The 18791-nt window shown below is 32.8% G+C and overlaps 4 protein-coding genes across 5 annotated transcripts; 2 read left to right on the top strand and 2 right to left on the bottom strand.

The window, feature by feature from the left end:
* Window positions 1-358: 358 nt before the first annotated feature.
* On the top strand, window positions 359-3452 carry LOC17877017 (cytokinin dehydrogenase 3). Of its 2 annotated transcripts, XM_006280248.2 has the most exons (5): window positions 363-1072; window positions 2058-2185; window positions 2303-2563; window positions 2679-2947; window positions 3046-3452. In XM_006280248.2, exons 1-5 carry the CDS (start codon window positions 466-468, stop codon window positions 3332-3334), a joined length of 1554 nt encoding a protein of 517 aa, XP_006280310.1. In that variant the 5' UTR covers window positions 363-465; the 3' UTR covers window positions 3335-3452. The 2 variants fall into 2 exon arrangements, with proteins under 2 accessions (XP_023640462.1, XP_006280310.1); XM_023784694.1 differs by lacking the exon at window positions 3046-3452 and having other exon boundaries at window positions 359-1072; window positions 2679-2951.
* A 3998-nt stretch (window positions 3453-7450) lies between these two features.
* LOC17874997 (putative transcription factor bHLH041) lies at window positions 7451-10275 on the top strand. Its single transcript, XM_023777706.1, has 8 exons — window positions 7451-7572; window positions 7725-7850; window positions 7939-8044; window positions 8174-8188; window positions 8287-8352; window positions 8514-9233; window positions 9511-9894; window positions 10129-10275. Exons 1-8 carry the CDS (start codon window positions 7451-7453, stop codon window positions 10192-10194), a joined length of 1605 nt encoding a protein of 534 aa, XP_023633474.1. The 3' UTR covers window positions 10195-10275.
* Window positions 10276-13762: 3487 nt separating this feature from the next.
* Window positions 13763-16887, bottom strand: LOC17876430 (nucleosome assembly protein 1;3). Its single transcript, XM_006280582.2, has 12 exons — window positions 16687-16887; window positions 16546-16589; window positions 16311-16406; window positions 16029-16121; window positions 15781-15868; window positions 15639-15700; window positions 15371-15555; window positions 15083-15260; window positions 14952-14995; window positions 14608-14812; window positions 14500-14517; window positions 13763-14100 (listed from the first exon to the last, which is right to left on the bottom strand). Exons 1-12 carry the CDS (start codon window positions 16733-16735, stop codon window positions 14032-14034), a joined length of 1131 nt encoding a protein of 376 aa, XP_006280644.1. The 5' UTR covers window positions 16736-16887; the 3' UTR covers window positions 13763-14031.
* Window positions 16888-17047: 160 nt separating this feature from the next.
* On the bottom strand, window positions 17048-18614 carry LOC17876938 (30S ribosomal protein S16-2, chloroplastic/mitochondrial). Its single transcript, XM_006281246.2, has 3 exons — window positions 18389-18614; window positions 18227-18272; window positions 17048-17488 (listed from the first exon to the last, which is right to left on the bottom strand). Exons 1-3 carry the CDS (start codon window positions 18519-18521, stop codon window positions 17272-17274), a joined length of 396 nt encoding a protein of 131 aa, XP_006281308.1. The 5' UTR covers window positions 18522-18614; the 3' UTR covers window positions 17048-17271.
* Between the last annotated feature and the right edge of the window lie 177 nt (window positions 18615-18791).

Here is an 18791-nt window from a genome sequence, read left to right as displayed (position 1 = left end):
TAGAGAGTCTCACGTGATTGTTATAATTTATGGTTATGTTTTTTCGTATAAAAATTATTAGCATATTGAAATATATAAATCAGCCAACTATATATTTTGATTGGTCAATTTAATAAAGGGGAATTACACCTCAAATAGGTTTCTCCTTTAATAAATTAGTTTAGTTTTATATATTAGAACCTCGAAAGACACTAGTAATAAGTATTAATTAAATACACAAGAATAACCTTGTTTCAAATAAATAAAAAACATTAATTGAACTAGTTAGTTTATTACACAGAAGATACTCGCACAAAACAAAATAACATACACAAACCAAAACACAAGAACCCGTACAATACATGTGTCTACATGCGTGGTTTCAGTGGCTATAAATATACAGCTGCTACTTACTCTTCATTGATATAAATCAAGCTTAAGTGTTCATTAAAATAAAAAAAACTCTCAAAGAAAAAAAAAAGAAACATGGCGAGTATTAATTTTTCTTCGCAATTTGGAGTAACAACAATATTAATCATCATTACTCTTTTAACTCCGATCACAACCTACACATCACCACAACCATGGAACATTCTTTCACACAACGACTTCGCCGGGAAACTCACCACCGCCTCCTCCTCCATCGATGCAGCCGCCACAGATTTTGGCCACGTCACCAAAATCTTCCCCTCAGCTGTCTTAAACCCTTCATCCGTCGAAGACATCACCGATCTCGTGAAACTCTCTTACAACTCTCAGTCCTCTTTCACTCTAGCCGCTCGTGGCCACGGACACAGCCACCGTGGCCAAGCCTCGGCTAGAGACGGGGTCGTGGTCAACATGCGGTCGATGGTAAACCGGGATCGAGGCAGCATCAAGGTGTCTAGGACCGGTTTATACGCTGACGTGGACGCTGGTTGCCTATGGATCGAGGTGTTGAACAAAACGTTGGAGTTAGGGTTAACGCCGGTTTCTTGGACGGATTATTTGTATTTAACGGTCGGTGGAACGTTATCTAACGGCGGATTTAGTGGACAAACGTTTCGGTACGGTCCACAGATCACTAATGTACAAGAGCTTGATGTTATTACTGGTACGTACCATGATTTTTTTTTTCACATACAAATACAATAACAGTGATTTTTTTTTTTTTAACTTCGTACGTTGTTTTTCTGATTTTTTTTCTTCTAAATTTCGTACGTTTTTTTTCGTCTTTTCTTTTAGATCTGCGCGGCCACTTCGTACGTTATGCTCTTGTTTTGTTTGTATTGTTTTGTCTCTTTTTATTTGTTTCTCGAACTTGTTGATAGCTTTTCTTGTTTTCACACATCAATCAAAACGCATAGTATCCTTTTTTGTCTAAGGTTAAGAAAAAAAAAATTACAGACTAGGTAAAAAATATGTGGTTATAATTATAGTAAGGCTACTTCTTCTCTTAGTGGGTATGAATTCAACTTTATATTATAAACATTCACATCTAACAGGTAAATGCAAAGGTCTATTTAGCAGTAGAAGATTTTTCTGGTTTTTTTTCTTAAATATTAGGAAAATTTCGTTCTGATTTCTGCGAAATTTACATGGTCATCATATTCATATATTTCATGTAACGGTTCATAAAAACCCGGTGAAGAAGCAAACAAAACTAAAGCGATCAAAAGGTCCCACGCGCATAATTTTACACGAGGTTTTATTGTGGCATGAGGACAAAACTCAAAAGTTTATAACGTTTGGTTCTATCTAGGTGTAATTGATTTTAAGTAACAGTCAATTTTCTTATTATAGCTGTACCCATTATGTCCACATATGCATCCATGTTACACTGTTGGTCTCAAGTGTAGTTTAGCTTACAAAGACTTTCTAGTTCCATTTGTTTGGTTAGGGAGATAACTTTATTTAATATGACCGACTTTAGCCTCTCTATATGACGTTACTTTCACTTGAAACTAGTTGCATTGTCGTATAACTTTTATACATGTATATTACATTTTGTAGACTAGACTCTTGTTTAACGGTCCAAATTTGTTGAAAATTGTTTACTAAACTTTCCTAATTGGGTCAAAATATAATGTTATTTGTAGGAAAAGGAGAGATTGCAACTTGTTCCAAAGATATGAACTCGGATCTTTTCTTCGCCGCGTTAGGAGGTTTGGGTCAATTCGGAATTATAACAAGAGCCAGAATTAAACTTGATGTAGCTCCAAAAAGGGTATGCTAAAATTGTAAATCATAACAATAATTTAAGTCATCTAAGGAAATGTTTTTTTATATATTAAATTTTATAACTGAACATACACAATATATGAATATTTTTGGATTTTTGCAGGCCAAGTGGTTTAGGTTTCTATACATAGATTTCTCCGAATTCACAAGAGATCAAGAACGGTTGATATCAGAAACGGACGGTGTAGATTTCTTGGAAGGCTCCGTCATGCTGGACCATGGCCCACCGGATAACTGGAGATCGACGTATTATCCACCGTCCGATCACTTGAGGATCGTCTCAATGGTCAAACGACATCGTGTCATCTACTGCCTCGAAGTCGTCAAGTATTACGACGAAACTTCTCAATACACAGTCAACGAGGTCCGTACATATCATGAATCACACAAATACATGTATAATTGGGAGATCTTTAATCAAGCAAATAATTAAAGTAGACTATTGTCATTATTAAATTAGATTTATTTAAATCATGCAGGAGATGGAGGAGTTAAGCGAGAGTTTGAACTATGTAAAAGGGTTTATGTACGAGAAAGACGTGACGTATATAGATTTCTTAAACCGTGTTCGAACCGGAGAGCTAAGCCTCAAATCCAAAGGCCAATGGGACGTTCCACATCCATGGCTTAATCTTTTCGTACCAAAGTCTCAAATATCGAAATTCGATCATGGTGTTTTCAAGGGTATTGTCCTAAGAAATAACATCACTAGCGGTCCCGTTCTTGTTTATCCTATGAACCGCAACAAGTAAGTTTTGATATAATGACATATTTTGTCATCCCACATTCACAAATCCAAATTTGTATTTTTTAGTAACTAATTTTCACGGTCTTTTTTTGTGTCAGGTGGGATGATAGGATGTCGGCCGCTATACCCGAAGAAGATGTGTTTTATGCGGTTGGATTTTTGCGATCTGCGGATTTCGACAATTGGGAGGCTTACGATAGAGAAAATATGGAAATACTGAAGTTTTGTGAGGATGCTAATATGAAGGCTATACAATATCTGCCTTATCATTCATCACAAGAAGGATGGGTTAGACATTTTGGTCCGAGGTGGAATGTTTTCGTAGAGAGAAAAGATAAGTACGATCCCAAAATGATATTATCCCCGGGGCAAAATATATTTCAATAAATAAACTTGAGTTAGACTAATTAATTAGTTATATTGTTCGTCAGTTAATCTCATCACTTTGTAAATATGCTTTTCTTTGTAATTTTGATTATAAAAAATATGATATATTTCGGTGGAAGATTTTGGTTATGATAAGAACATGAAATAAAAGCATTATGTTAGTAACTAGAAAAGTGGAAATTGATAGGAAAGGTAAAGGACATGATCATGAGATGCGAAAGTAAGTGTAAATGTGAAAACAATCTTTATCGTAAAGAAAATTTTCACATACATATATAGACTACAATTTTTAAGTAAAGGAATAACAAATAATTATGTCTGAGAAATGTCTCCAAAACCTTTTTGTTACAGTCTGCGGGAAAGAAGGAGACATACCTACACTTCCTGCCACCTTTTCTTTTTGTTTTTTTTTTTTTTTTTATTATTCGGCTTAATTTTAAAACTATATTTTTGTGTACTTTGAAGATCTTGGTCGAACGAAGTCCACGTATCATTTTTTATTCTCTATTTTCTTTTTTTTTTTTACCTTCGGATGTTTATTTTGGTTTCAATTGTTTTGTGTCTAAAATTAATCATATTTACATAGCTTGTGGTTTGGTTTAGAAAATATAATAATTTACATTACGTTCATCTATTTGCGTGATTATATATTTATATTAATCCATTTTATATCCTTTTGCTTTGTAAAATAATTCGATAAAAATATATTCTTCTATTATAGGCGCATTCTTCTGTTATAATTTTAAATCACATTAAATTATTAATACATTAGTCCATTTAAAAAAAAAATCATTAGTATGAATTATTCCATTATACTATCAAGTAAAACCAAGAAAACGACAAAACGGTCGTGAAAAGTAGAAAGCATATGATGAAAGTTGCAGCCGTTAGCTTTGTTATCCGTAGGAATCTCCAATATCTACTTTAAAAATACTATAATGTATATATATATATACTTATACAGGTATACTTATACCATTGAAAGTGTATATTATTATGTGAAAAAGTTGAAACATTTAGAGATATGCTACCTAATTATGTTATAGTGCAAAATCTCTTCTTCTTACCTTTTTATTCCTTACAAAATCTCATTGCATCATTACTACAGATTTGGTTCATGAGATCCCCTTGTATATCTTATCCCTTGTAATTAACATCCCACATATTATAGTATACCTAAATGAAATAAGACTAAATGTGAAAAAGTACGGAAAACACTTAACATACGATTTAAATCTCTGTTTAAGTAACATGCTGTGGGTTTTTATTTTGTTTCACAAAAATATAGAATTGTTTTTCAAAAATTATTAGCTATATGATGACCCATCATGCTAACTTGCTAAGTGAAGTCAGTAGAATACAAAGTACTATGTATTACTGAAATTATGAATATTAATTTAAAGCTATTTTAAGTTACTACAGTCTAGTCTACAGTTGTTAATTAACTGAATGATAGTAGTGTTAATTCGAGTTCATCTCGAATTAAATTGTTAAAACTAAAATCGTAGGAAATGTCAAAAGACTAAAACTAGAATAATAAAGGCGGAAAATAAATAAAAGAAAAAGGGGACCTGGGAATTTTAAGTCCATTGGGCCTCTGAAGTTTAGCCCAAATATCAAACGTCGAGCTTTAGGCCTCGGAGTACACTACGTGTTGTTTTTCTCAATGTTAACGACATGCTGTTCACTATAAGGGATGTAAAACGAAAGAAAGCCAAGCAAGTGGCAAAGTGGCAGTGTCATAGACTCACCATAGTCCATAGTCAAGCAGCTGACCGTGTCTTCTTCAATATTTCAATTTAAAACTTTATTTTATATAATCCGTTATACTTTCTTAGATATATAATTTAAGAAAATTATAATAATATGGTGAAAGTTCCAAAATAGACTAATTCGAACGCGTGAATTCATTTTTATGTTTTATCAACATTATATTTAATTAGTTAATTGATCCGTACGAAAATATTTGTAATTGACGAAACTGTATGGCAAGTCAAGAGTTAATGCAAGGAAAACATGTTTATTTATAAGAAAACTTATCTGTCGACAAAAAAAAAAAAAAAAAAAAAAAAAGAAAACTTATCGTGACATCTATTTTTGGAACAATAAAAATTTATGAAGCTAGATATTGGCTCATGTAGTCATGTACATGTACGTTGCCAATATGAACCAATGTGATATTGGTGTGTCAAAGTCCAAGTGCATGAGATGAACGAGTCCTTCTCGTCATGATGTGAACTTGACAGTGTGAAGATTAGAAACGTGAGACGAAACCTGCATTTAATTTACTCGTTTAAGAAAAAAATTCTCTAGATTTTCGTATTAGGAAATTAATATAATTGATACAAGTTGCCCAAAGCATTTTTGTGGTCGTACACAATCTAAATGTGTACTATAGAATTATATATTCGTCCAAACGACTCCTCTCCAACCAAATGTGGTAGTGAAAACGTTCCATCAGTTTTGTTTTTTTGCCTTACGTACACATGATTAGTCTATAAATTGCAAATGATATGAACCACAATCTAATATATGTCCAATTTCATTGCTCATAACTTCAAAATATGTTATGGTCCCTGCATACGAATCATATTTTTTTTCCTTGTTGGGTCACATACTTTTCAATGTTTTCTTTGACAGACACATAAAACTTCCTCTCATGTAAATGATAGAAAACAAAATCAGAACTGTCTTGCTGTTTCCTTCATTGGATTCGATATTGAGAAAAGCCTAACTTGTAAGAAAGTGTTTTTTTTTTTTTTTTTCAAAGTTTGAAGTTATAACAATTACAATAATTGTTTAGTCGCTATCGTCTTTTTGTGTTCGAAAACAGGATTTGATTTTTTGCTGGACATAACTAAAAATGGTAAACCTACCTAACCTTATGAACAGGTTGAGAAAGAAAAAGTTGGTAAATAGTTCTGGAAGGTGGTGATTTCTCTACAGCTCTACTATATTAGGTGACACATTATATCTAGTAATAAAATTATTCAGAAAGATAGTTCTAGAGGCGATGTAACACGGAATCTTGGAACAAAAAAAAAAAAAAAAAAAAAAAAAAAAAAAAAAAAAAATGGAATCTTGGAACAACAATTATATATAAGCAAATAAAGGTATGAGAATGGGAAATGAACTACATAAAAATCACATGATTATACTTTTTATGGTAATAGTATAAAGATTCTTCAACAATAGACAAATATATAGAACTGAGTCTTTTTTTTTCAGTGGTTTCATAAATGATCAGGTATATATATAATATTATGTGTCTTTCACATAATATATGCAATCCTATGTAAACATCTTCAAACAAATTTAAATATTTATATAATAATATTTTATAAGTTAAAGCTAGAAAATTCAGAGAAATAATATCATTCTATGTATTTCAAAAGAGTGATAAAATATGAAACATTTATATATATATTTTAATTGATGGATTGGTAATTAATAAATTCAAGTCTACATCAAGTATTTGACGTACGCGTAACCAAGATTTCATTACTCGGATTCGATTCTAAAGTTAAAATGATTAATTAACTATCTGAATTTTTGAAGTGGATATATCAGAATTTTCTGGATTTCTGATAATAATTTTACTACTAGTTACCTTAACATTATTTTCAAAATAGTAAACTATATATAATTCTAACGTAACTATAATCATCAGTTAAAGATGTACATGTACTGATAATATTCCTATTAACAAAAAATAAAGTATTAGATTATAATCGCTCGTCAAGTTTTTTTTTTTGTTTTTATTAAGTAACGCAACATATACTATACATAATTTTATGAGAACAAATAAAAATAATATAAAAAATAAAAATAAAAATAATAAAATAATTGGAATTTGCCATCCTCTCTTGACCATTTGACTTTGACTCTCTCTCTCTCTTTCTGAGACATCTTCTCCTTTACTTTTCTCCACTTTTTATAATTTTTCTTTATTATTTTTTTGAATAGAAAATTAAAACTTGGGACGAATAATTTTCCCTCCCTCCCTCCACTTCTCCTTCTCTCTCGTTATCACAGAAGCTAAGCCATGAAGCTCTAATCGTTTCTTCTTCTTCTTCTTATTCTTCTCCAATTCTCAAAATCTTTTGTACGTGTGACATGGACGCATTCTTCTTAATGGATGATCCGAATACCCGAAAACAGTTAGTCGGGTCGCTAGCTCAAGCTTTCAGATGCGTTTATGTTTGTCTTTGGTCTTACTATTTTCCTCGACCTTCTAAGTAATAATCATATATATCTTCTTCATTTTCGATCTTGAAATACTAACACACATTATACTATTTGCACATTTATGTTCATTCTCTACAATATATAAGTCTTTCTTTTATATATTAATTAATCACATGATCATGCATTTGATTTTGAGCTGCAGCTATCTGATTGCAATGGATGGATATTACAATGAAGCTTCTGAAGAACCTTCTTCTTCTTCTTCTGGAGGTTTAGCTAGAAGCTTGTTCCTTGAGTATCGCCAATCCGTTATCCCTCTCCAAAATGGGTATAAAATACGCACAGTGTTACTGTTTACGTACGTTCTTGAATAATGATAAGAGTTTTATCATAATTAATCACAAAATGTATTTCAGGCATGTACCAAGCATGGCGATCATGAACAATCTTCCATACGTAGAGATTCCACAACAAGAGATTCAAAGACTTGCTTATAACGACGCACAACGTCTCTTCTATCAGGTCACTAAAATTATTACAATGATCACTATTATAAACACCAATTTGTTTTTCTTTTATCAAACTGATCAGTTATGATTACGTATTCACTAATAATCAATATTTCATCTCGTTTCATTATATTGGTCTCAGGAAGCCAAGATTCAGGTACACTATTTTCATTTTCTTAGTATAATTAATTTCAAACGAAATGTAACTAAGACATGGAAAATTTAATATTGTAAATGTGTATTATATATGATCAGACGGTGATATTCATGGGTTGCCGGAGCGGCGAGATCGAACTCGGAATGACCTATGATGCTACAAATGTATGAATCTTTTCTATATATTTTAATACAACCATAAGCATTTATTAAAATACAACCATAAGCATTTATTAATTACTTGGAGGTTTTTAAAATTTATGTTTTTAAATTGTCTCTCTCACTCGTCCTCTATATAATATAAAGTTACATTGACTCAAGGACAGATGAAGATAGAAGCAAGTCTTCGAGAATGGTTCCCTGAAGATTTCAATAGAAACTCTTCTCCGGTCAACTCCGTCGACCATCTCCGGCCACCGCCTCATCCGTCTTCATCTTCTTCTTCTCTTAGTCCCAACAACATCTCCGAATACTCCTCTCTTTTATTCCCACTCATCCCTAAACCTTCGACGACCACTGACGCCGTTAACGTTCCGGTACATCCACTGTTAGCTCCGACCAACATGATCCACCACCAACTACAGCAACAAGAGCCTTTGTTCCGTAACCGCCAACGTGAGGAAGAAGCAATGACACAAGCTATCTTAGCGGTTTTAACGGGACCAGGACCAGGACCAGGACCATCAAGTCCTCCGTCTACCTCTTCCTCGCCGCTACGTAAAGGAAGAGCCACCGCTTTCAAGAGATATCACTGCACGATTAGTGGCGGAGGTAGAGGACCGCCGCAGTCTAGTGTGCTGAAGCAAGGCATGATGAAAAGAGCGGTTTCTTTTTACAGTAGGCTTAACATTCACCGGAGAGAGCGTTTAGCTAGGGAAAATGCTACTACCGGCGGCGATGGAAGTAGCGGAAGTGGCGGCGGTGGACGTTATACAAGCGGACCATCGGCAACGCAGTTGCACCATATGATATCGGAGAGGAAACGGCGAGAGAAGCTTAATGAGAGCTTTCAAGCATTGAGATCTCTCCTTCCTCCGGGAACTAAGGTATGTGAATATATATATGCATGTGATAGAGTATTTTTTCATGAATTATAAAGTTCCATAAATAATATGAATTCAGCTCATTAATATATTCTAAATTTGATAAGTTTAATTATTCTTTTATAAACACGTTCGACATGATTTTTTATTTTCAGTATAAGTTATAATTAATATATTTAAATAACACATTGTTAGTATATATTTCATATACAGTATATGTTATATAAGACTTGACCATGATAAAGTGAAGCTAATGTTATGACTAAATATTTGTGAACAGAAAGATAAAGCATCGGTCCTCACCGTAGCAAGAGAGCAACTATCCTCTTTGCAAGGAGGGATTTCAAAACTACTAGAGAGAAATCGGGAGCTAGAGGCAAAGCTAGCCGGAGAAAAAGAGATTGAAAACGATTTACAACCCGATGAGAGGTTTAACGTTCGTATAAGGCATGTACCCGAATCAACATCTAGAGAAAGGATTTTGGATCTAAGAGTTGTTCTAAGAGGAGACATCATTAGGGTTGAAGATTTGATGATAAGACTTCTCGAATTCTTGAAGCAAATCAACAATGTCAGCTTAGCATCAATCGAAGCTCAGACTCAAGCTAGAGCAGATGGCGATAGTTCAATTGTTCTTGTGAGCTTAAGGCTCAAGATTATTGAGGTAAAGTAACATCTTCATTTAATTTGGTTTCGGTTAAGGAAGCACATTATTTGAGAGTTTAGGTACTTTTTCTAATTTATTGGTTAGGTATATATATACATTTCTTACATAAATAAAATTTGCTAGAGTGAAAATAATTATTTGATAAGATAAGATAAGTAGATAACCACTAGTTTGGTCTTGACTAAAAATAAAGGTTTATTAAAGTTTTTGGAATGATTTATTATATTGTAGGGTGAATGGGACGAATCAGCCTTCCAAGAAGCAGTCAGAAGGGTTGTTGCTGACTTGGCTCACTGACAACAAGTTTGATTATTTCCTAACTATATATATACTTTATAACTATGATTTTTATTCTCCTCTTTTTGCACTTACAAAAATTAGTTTTAAATTTTTTAAAAGGATTTAAGTTATTTTATGGACAGACGATTTTAATAACTATGGCGTGTGGCGGCTCCTATCGCTGTCGATGGTCTTTCTCTTGTTTTGTGGAATTCTTTTCAGCCATTCATCGCTCGCTATTTTGTAAACAAACTAGGTCCGGACCCGCGCTATAGCGCGGGGGAAAATTACCGGGTTTTTAGTCTTTGTACGTTGCGAGATAATTTTATTTGTGTTTTCTTTACTTTCTTTTGATCAGTAATTAAATTTTATCATTTTTAGATTGTATGTGTTGGTTTCGAATATGTTCAAAATTATTTAAATTGTATGATTTTAGTTGGATTGTTAATTTTAGAACAATATGTGACATATATACATGTATAAATATTATACAATGAAAAAAAAATATTATACAATGAATCATTTTTAAAATTTAGGGATTGACCCACGCTACACCGCATAATCATAAATACATGATTTTAACTTGAACCTTTCATGCAGTTTTGTAAAGTTGCAAATCTCTAAAATAAACAAATAAAGAGCCAATGTTTTCTTATTTCTTATCGTGTTAAAGTGTAATCTGTGTTGATGTTACAATTTTCCGGTAGCAAAAACTTATTTATATAGATCATATTTTCTCAGGGTTAAATTGAAAAAATATTAGTTTTATAATCAAGCCAGAAATTCGAAACTATTGCCAAATAAATATTAAAGATGGTCATAGACAAAAAAAATATATATATTAAAGATGGTTGAAAATGAAATATCCCGTAACTGGTGTGAAAATCATAGTTAATATAGGAGAAAACTATACATCCAAATATCAATATAGGATATTTAAGGAAGATTTTGTTTTGAAATATCATGGATAATTTGATAATGATTATTTTATATTTAATTTATATTTCTGATTTTTAGGTTAATTTGTTAAACCAATATACAAAATCATACATTAATGTATTTTCCTTAAACAAATTAAGATTAATGTACTTTCCCAAACCGATATTGATGATTTAATTTAGTAGATTTGAAATAATATATATGGAAACTGGTATTTAATATCCTTAATTTTTAGTAAGATCCAACTGAAAAAATCCGGGTTAATTTTTTTTTTAAACCCGACCCAAGAAGCATTTGTACTTCTCTTTTACTATAGTAGGGATGTGAAAGTTATTTGTTTCTATAATTTTGTTAGTTATTTATTTTCGTAATTTTGTAATATGTAGTGATAATCGTCCTTCTATATCAACAACTTTTTCTTTCTTTGAAATAATTAAGTGTATTAGTCTAAATTTTCTTTAAATATTTGTTCTTAATGGATCGTGTAATCTCGTAGTAATAATTCAATTTGTAGTAGATTTTAGCCATCCTGCTATAATCTAAAAAAAATATGAAAAAATTGAGTCAGATATATAGACATAATAATCTTTCCTAAATTCGTGTGGCTAAGTTTAAATTTCTTATGTCGCCCAAATTGACTGAACTTTTCTTGCTAAATTAAATGGAAAAACCAAACGACAAGGACATGAAAGAAAATGAATATTCAAAAAGCTTGGATACATACATAACACACTACATACCAATGGTTTTTGTTTGCTAAACAATCTATTGATAGTCACATTAATTAAGGTCAAAAACCTTTATAAAAAGGAAAACATACTTTAATAGTTAGATAACGCACGTTATTGAAAAACTACTACTATAAAATATCCGATCTATCGTTTTATAAGTATGATGAATACTTAGAAAACATCTTGCTTTATAAAAATAAAATCGAGTGTGGGTCTAAGTGTCACAAACCAAAAGGTTGGGGCAGTCTGCAGAATATTCAGAACTTGAGATTTTTGGAAGACGGCAGTATTGACCCAATTAAGGTTAAAGAAGAACCTTCTAGCTAGGGAACAACCCTTTCCCGTAGTACTATCTCGTAAAGCTACTTTTCACTATTGTTTTCTCTGAACTCAGCTAACATAATATATTTAGTAACATTTTAATGATATTATATATTGAGAAACTCTTAGTGTATGTATTAGAGTAGGCTAAAAACACGTGAAACTTTGAAGATTATGCTTCTAGATAACTTAATGATGAAAAGAATATTGGACTAATTAAAGTGAGAGCTCAAAAGCTTAGTTAAAAATGTCTTGAAACATTGTATTAACTATATCACTTTCATCGTTATGAATCCACTCACTATTATATATACGGTTATTTAATGCACTTTAAATTACATTTAAGGCATTTTGTTTTTGTTAATTGCAAACATATATGCTACATGAAAAATATAATGATGCGGGTTTACATGTACACTCTATGAAAGATCTTTTCTATTATAAAATAGCTGTTTACTATTTCTTTATTCGTTAACATAACTATTATATATTAATTGTTTTGTATCACTAATCTGACATATATATATATATAGTTTATGTAATGTCAGTTTCTTTTTAAAGGTTGGAATTTGAATGATATCCAAGTAAAATGCTGAATTTTCCACGCGAGCCTGTTTCTATTAGTAATCCATTGATTGGATATTTTGACTATATATACATTTTCCAAAATAGAATGATTGATTCTTGAATTTTTAACTGTTACATACTTTCAACTTTCAACTGTTTCAGTGATTATTTCGTTAGGTTGTGTCTTTTGAGGGAACATAACTTTATAGGCTATTAGTATTATTACAAAACATTTTTCGATGAAACCCTACATGCCTTAATTTTTTGGTTAATTCGTGCTGTTAAAAGAGTAATGATATGAATGAAAAGCCATCATTTTAAAACTTGAGATACAAGACACCTATTTTAACAATATTTTTAATCAGGATATTTGGATTATGGTTTACAATTACAGTATGTTGGGAATTTCCTTAATAATAATATTAACAAACATCTTGTAAATTGGAGTATTATTTTCAACATGCCAATGCAATAGTGCATGACATATATTTGTAGCCAATAGATAGATTACCTAAACGGTGGGTAATGTCGAAATGATTCATTAGTATTACTTAATTGTATTAGTATTTAACTGATAAACAAATAAAGCTTTACAATCCTTGTGGTCAGTTTTGGAGAATTGTATTATAGCAAATCATTAATCACTAAATATCGTTGTTTGGTATAGAATAATTAGTTGGTGCCATTTGGAGTCATAATCAACTATAAGTCTATAACTATATTTTTTTTTTACTATTTAAAAATTAAATCACTCAATTAGTCGATTTATTAAGGTGAAGAAACACTCACTAATGCGAATAGCCACGTTGTGTAATTAATTTGACTTTGACCATATTGAATACTAATAGTCAATTGAATAAGATTCTAAAATACGATGTAACTCTTTCCTTCTATATATTTTTTTTAAATATAAATTTAAGAATTCTGAAACTACTTATATAGTAGTTTTCAAAACATGTTACCAAAAATCAATTACTTTAACGTTTATTTTCTAAAAATTAAATATTCTGAAACAAAAAGTGACTTAATTCAAGTGGTAAAACCGTAAAAGGATATAATTAACGAACACACCAAAATTTAACTTAGTGATTTCAACAAAAAGAAAAATAAAAACACAAAAAATAGTTGATCACATCTCCTCATGAGAGCGAGCTCACTCTTTGCCTACAGCGAAACTCCTTTGAGCGATACTTAAAAACATTTGCCTTACATGGAAGCAAAATACCAAAAAACTAAGCCATAAAACTTCACTCAACCCAAAACATTTTCATTTTCATTTTCAATTTAACGACTTTGTTTACTGTTGCTTGCATTCAGGAGGTCTCTCGCCTTGTTGCCCATCGTTAAGTTGGGGTCTCCCTCCTTTCTGCAATTTCATTTTTAAGGAGAATATATGAATCTATCCCATTATCACAAACATACATAGCACAATGTTTTGCAATTAACAGATTTAGCATAAAGCTTTATACATATGCATGAGTATGATTCTACGAAGCTTCATTTATAATTCTGTCTACTTATCACTCAGCTTTAGTCAATATAAGTGTTCAAGTTTCTATGATATACTGATTCCTGCATAATGAACTTGATCAGTTCACTTTCAGCTATCTTCTAATTTATGGGTCATGTTGTGATCATGGTCGAGCCTAAAAATGTCAATAGTGTTCATGACTATTCTATGATCCATTGGTGTCAGTTTATTTAACAGAAACTATATACTTAACTTGCGCAAATACTATGAGAAGGGAGGAAATTGGCTATGTACCTTGTGTAAGACTGATGGCTGCATAGACATTTAACACAATTTCAAAAAATTAGTAACTAAACTCAAAACAGGTAATTCAGTTCATGACAAGAAGATATAATTCAGTACCTTCTTTTTGGTCTTGCTTACTTCTTCCTCCTCATCTTCATCATCGTCTTCTTCTTCGTCATCCTCATCATCTTCTTCATCCTCATCTTCGTCTTCATCAATATCATCTTCATCGTCATTGTCTATTTCAAACTCCTCTCCCTCAATAGCCTCACCAGTAAACCATGAGACAGCATGAGGTATAATCTTCTCCCGGATTGTAGAACTGCAGGTAGCAAGGAATTCTTGATTCAGATATTTAAAAAATGTATAAACTCTGATGCTAGCCGACGCTATTATACAGTTGGTAAAAAGATAAACGGAAATGTATTAGATTGACAGAGTTTATATTCAAGAAGACGAACCCAATGTCATAATCTTGTTCCATCAGATTCTGAAGCTCCTCAGCCTGCACAAAGAACAGAAAGCATTAGAACAAATTTTGATCAAAACATTGTCAAAACAAGGCATATCTTGGAATCAAATGATATCATACTCTGTCCTCATCAATGTCTTCGTCATCATCAGGAACTTGGGGAGGATTGAAGAAGTTGAAGAAGCTTTCACAGTCTTCAGTCTTGGTAATTGGCTTGGCATTCTTTGCACCTTTCTTAGGCTTCTTCTTAAGAATCTTCTGAGTTAAGCATTTTCCAGGATACCAATCAATCTCTGTCCTGAGAGAAAGAACAAAGAAACAGAACCAAAGTCGGAGCATAGGTCAGCACAAGATTATGCAGTTCCTTGGAAGCATCTCAGAACAATACAAGTAAGTATCGATATTTACCCAATAGCCTTCTCAAGAAGAGGCTCATCTTCATCGATCATATGATATGCCTTCGTTAATAGGGTGTTTTTGAAGTAAGGATTCTGATCGAAGAAAAACTCAAGTTTGAATCCCTTTGGTTCTTCAATTTTGCACCACTTAATATCTTTAAGATATATAAGGGCCCCTTCATCACGCTCTGTGATCTGATATCAAAGTAAATAAAAACTCTGGTCATTTCCATGGATATGAGTAGGTCTAAATGAACAACAATAGCTTCAACACCAACCTCCTCAGATATAACATCGTTGTTTTTCAGGGCGGTCAACCAGAAACTAGGAACTCCTTTCTCTGCAATCCAACACAGTGAAATAAACAAATGGTTTTCGAAAAATGATTACACTTCACAAAGGCAAAGAGAGAGAAAATACCTTCTGCAGTTTTCTCATCTCCTTGGTCCATCTTAGCATCTTCAGGAGCCCCTTCAACGTCAGTAGCTCCATTCACAATCTCATAACGCTGCACATTCCAGGTGTTAAAGCAAGATTTTAAGAGAAAAAAACATAAATAAATATAACCAACACAGCTGCAAATAACAAAAAATCTTCATCTGGAGAAAATGGTTTTGATTTAGATAAAGTAACCACATCCTAATGTGATCTTCTCACAACCAATTTACCTTAGTATACAAAGGCTGATATAACTTTTGATACTTGGCTTCAAGAGCAGCTCTTTCCTCCCGGAATTTCGACTCTATTTCATCATGTTTTCCCTAAACACAAAAGAATTCTCAGATAATCATCAAAAGGATGCACATTACTTTAACGAACTCCACATTCATCACTCTTGACTGCACAAGATTCTCATATAATCAAAAGCAAACAAACATACATTCAAAAGATACCATATAAATCTGCATCCTAAAACATCAAGCTCACAAATTTGAAAATTTTCTCCAAACCTGAATCTCCCGTAAGACCTCAACACGTCTTCTGATTTTAGGAGTCAGATTCTCGAGCACATCAGAATGCTGACCAGCTAGATTCTGCAGCTTGTTCTGTGAAAAATCAAACACATAAGAATTACAAAACAGATACTGTAACAGCACGAAGCTATTCTCCTAAACGCAGAAACATTCGAAAACGAAAAACCCCATATTCCTCTTCTAAGTATAATGCAATAAAGAGAAAACTAACCTTAAGAGCGTTGACAAGACCTGCTCGATCCTCATCTTTAAGAGCTGCAAAATAGCAAATAGATAAAGCTTCTAAAAACTTTTGACCAAGAAGAAGCAAAAAAAAAAAAGAAAAGAAAAAATCCCGGAGAAATAAAATTACCAGCAGTGAGATCGCTGACATTGAAATTGTCTGCCTTATCGTTGCTCATCTTCTGGAAATTTGGAGATCAAATTTGAAAGGAAGAAAGAGGATTTGATTGAGAGAGAGTGTGGTTTGAAAAGTGGTGGAGAGATTGAGGAAGAAGAAGAAGAAGAAGAAGCAAGGAAGACTTAAGGGTTTTGAGAGTGGTGGCGACTAAACGCAAAACGTGGCTTCCTCCTTTATACACTATAACCTAACAACTGCCATTTTTTTTTAATTTCCCTCGCTGGCATTTTTTTTTATAACTTTTTCATATTAACAGGAAAAAGGTTCTTAAATTTCCATCGAATATGCTTAAACTTGTTGGAAAATATGAAAATTAATAATAAAATTAAACTCCAACTGTATAAATAAATGACCAAAAACATACGGTAAAACTTAATATCCGAATGCAAAATATGTGCCGGTTTTGCAAAAGGCTTCTAAACACTTTGCCGTTTATTGCCAAACAAAGGAACAAGCCCAAGGTGTGTATTACAGTCACAAGTTATGATCGGCAACAAAGTGAACTTAAAAGCTACGACGACGAAAAAGGCTAATGAATCATGCACTCTTGTCTTCCTCTTCCTTAGGCTGGTTATCAGTAACTGGTTTCTTCTCTGCATCCACATAGCGACCAGTCATTGGATCAACCGGGCGATTGTCTCTTGGTCCACCTTTACGTCCCATAGCCAACATTGGCGGAGGAGGAAGTAGACCGGATCTGAATAGGAGACGCTGAACCGGGTCCGATGGCTGAGCACCAACAGATAACCAGTACCTGTAAAGAAATCACATAATCCCGAACAAAATCTCCATCAGTCAAATACTACATGCATCATTTGTTGAAACCACCCATTCAGAACAGGAAATTTGATTTTACGTGCAGGTTCTAAGTAATCTTGGCCTGAGTTCTGCTGCAATCCAGACGTCATAAACTTAAACATAAATGATTCTAATACTACCTGATCATAGACTTATCAAACGAGGTTGTATAGTAAGCAATTGGAGAACTAGGAGAAGAAGTTATACACTAAAACCTGTTTGATATATTGCCACAAAAGATATAAGCGTTTCTTCTTCTAAAAGATTACAGACTCTTTGGAACTAAATGAGGTACAAAATTGCTTGAACTAGCGGTTAAAAAGCATGAAGATTAAGAAATTGATTCACAGCAACCTTGGTAAACATGTACATGCATTCCCCTTTCGATGAAAAAAAATCCAAACAAGACTTAACTCAACTCAGTTCTATTAGATCAAAAGAGAGTTAACTATAACACAATGGTGACTAGATAACAATGCACTAAGATTTCTAGAGGCAGCTAATAAGCAAACCGCTGACTGATAACATCGAGAGCTAACTTTAGCAATTAACCAAAACTTTTCAACTCTAATAATACCCAAAACTAGCCTAAATCAACTAGTGAAGCCTTCAGAGACCTCTTCCTGTGTACATTCAACCCAAAAGATACTTCATTTGACAGGATAAATATAAGAAATTGGATAAGAAAACATACTTAATTCGATCGAACTTCAGACCCATCCTCTTACCACCGTCCTGGCCTGCACACACATTTTGAGAAATGGTAAGTATATAAAAAAAAAAAACCACATGAAGATATCAAAACATCAACTTCACGCAATCACACCACAAAGAATACATTTTGTTTCTCAATCACCTGGCAAAGGATTGAAGTAACCCAAAACCTCAAGGTGCTTCCCGTCTCTAGGGGATCTGCTATCTGCCGCCATAACCCGAAAAAATGGCCGATTTTTGCATCCGAATCTCGATAATCTGATCCGCACAACCATGTTTCTCCTCCTCCCTTGCTACCGAAAGACCGAAATGATCTAATCAAAGCTGACCAAGAGAGAGTTCAGATAGAGAGAGTGAGATTTCAATTTTTGGATTCGAAAAACTCTTCAATCGATAAATCTTTAGGGTTTGGATCTTTAACACGACGCCGTTTGCTGAAGTATATTCACTAGAAAGACGTAGAGCTGTTGGGCCTACGAAGCTGTTGGGCCTAATGAATATAAATCTTCTGTCGTGTGACGCCGTTAAAGACGTTTACCTATTGG

This window comes from Capsella rubella, unplaced genomic scaffold (genome assembly GCF_000375325.1).
Source record: "Capsella rubella cultivar Monte Gargano unplaced genomic scaffold, Caprub1_0 scaffold_8, whole genome shotgun sequence".
NCBI classification, from domain to species: Eukaryota; Viridiplantae; Streptophyta; class Magnoliopsida; order Brassicales; family Brassicaceae; genus Capsella; species Capsella rubella.
This window is presented reverse-complemented; position numbering and strand designations above follow the sequence as displayed.